The sequence below is a fragment of the Pygoscelis adeliae genome, unplaced genomic scaffold, assembly GCF_000699105.1.
Source record: "Pygoscelis adeliae isolate BGI_AS28 unplaced genomic scaffold, ASM69910v1 Scaffold1132, whole genome shotgun sequence".
NCBI lineage: Eukaryota > Metazoa > Chordata > Aves > Sphenisciformes > Spheniscidae > Pygoscelis > Pygoscelis adeliae.
This window is the reverse complement of record NW_008824347.1, coordinates 59,830-61,386: the sequence shown is the minus strand read 5'-3', so window position 1 is coordinate 61,386 and position 1,557 is coordinate 59,830. Positions and strand designations below refer to the sequence as shown.

General features: G+C 64.6%; 1 protein-coding gene across 1 annotated transcript; it reads left to right on the top strand.

The window, feature by feature from the left end:
• Positions 1 to 4: 4 nt before the first annotated feature.
• On the top strand, positions 5 to 1,541 carry AHDC1 (AT hook, DNA binding motif, containing 1; the record flags this gene model as incomplete). Its single annotated transcript, XM_009319172.1, has 1 exon — positions 5 to 1,541. A coding segment is annotated over one exon (1,500 nt), but the record flags the coding sequence as incomplete, so codon positions are not given.
• Between the last annotated feature and the right edge of the window lie 16 nt (positions 1,542 to 1,557).

Sequence of the window (1,557 nt, the reverse complement as noted above, 5' to 3'; positions counted from 1 at the left end):
GGCCTCCTTCCAGCCCTCGCCCGAAAATTGCCGGCAGTTCCCCAGTGCTGCGCCGTGGGCTTTCCGGCAAGGCTACGGTGGGTTGGACTGGAGCTCGGAGGCCTTCAGCCAGCTCTACAACCCGGGCTTCGAGTGCCACCTCAACGAGCCCAACGTCATCCTGGACATCTCCAACTACACCCCGCAGAAAGCCAAGCAGCAGACGGTCTCGGAGACCTTCTCCGAGTCCTCCTCCGACAGCACCCAATTCAACCAGCCGGCCGGCTACCGGCGCGCCAACAGCGAGGCCTCTTCCAGCGAGGGCCAGTCCAGCCTCTCCAGCCTGGAGAAGCTGATGATGGACTGGAACGAGGCGTCCTCCGCCCCGGGCTACAACTGGAACCAGAGCGTCCTCTTCCAGAGCAACTCCAAGCCCGGTCGGGGCCGACGGAAGAAGGTGGACATGTTTGACACCTCCCACCTGAACTTCTCCTCCTCTTCCTCCTCCTCCTCCGTGTACCCCTCCAAGAGGAGCACGGGACCCCGGCAGCCCCGGGGGTCCCGGGGGGCTTGTGCCTCCAAGAAGGAGAGGGGGACGGGCAAGGCCAAGTTCCCCACCAAGTCGCAGGCGGTCAATCCCCTCTTCCAGGAGAGCACGGACCTGGGCTTGGACTACTACAGCGGGGACAGCAGCATGTCCCCCCTGCCCTCCCAATCCCGGGGCTTCGGGGTGGGCGAGCGGGACCCCTGCGACTACGCCGGCCCCTACTCCATGAACCCCTCCACCCCCTCGGACGGGACCTTCGTCCAGGGCTTTCAGAGCGACTCCCCCGGTTTGGGGCAGCCGGATTTGGAGAGCAAGCACTTCCCTGCCCTCCCGCACCAGCTGGCAGCCCCCAGCCAGCAGACTGTCTTCGAGGCCGGCTTGCAGAAAGCCTTCTCGCCCAACTGCTCCCCGACCTTGGCCTTCAAGGAGGACCTACGGGCGGGCGACATCCGCAAGCTGCCCGCCTGCGACTCGCTCAAACACAGCATGCAGGGGGGGGCGCCGCCGCGCCCCCCCCGGGGTTGCCGCGATCTCCCCATGCCTCAACCGCACTACGACTCCCCCAGTTGCAAAAACCCCCCGTACTGGTATTCCCCCAACGCCAGCACCCGTAGCCCCTCGTACGACGGCAAAGCGGGGGCCGGTATGCTGGTAGACTTCATGGGCAGGACGGACCCCCCGTGTCTCAACCCCCACTTGAGCAGCCCGAGCGGCACCCACCCCTCCAAGGGCGAGAAGGAGCCCTTGGAGATGTCCCGGGCTCACCACCGAGGACCCTACGCTTGTCCCTTGATCAATGACTTGAACATCTCCCCCGTACCGAGAGACTCAATGCTGCAGCTGCAGGACAACTACAGGTACCCCAGTTTTGCACCCCAAGGGCACCCCGTCATGGCCCCCACCCAGAAGAGCGGGTTTTTGGGACCCATGGTAGAGCAACAACACCCCGAGGACACTTTTACGGTCACCTCATTGTAGTGTCTGCTGACGTGCCAACCGGACAACGAGGTTTTGTTACAGGGTAGGTGGGG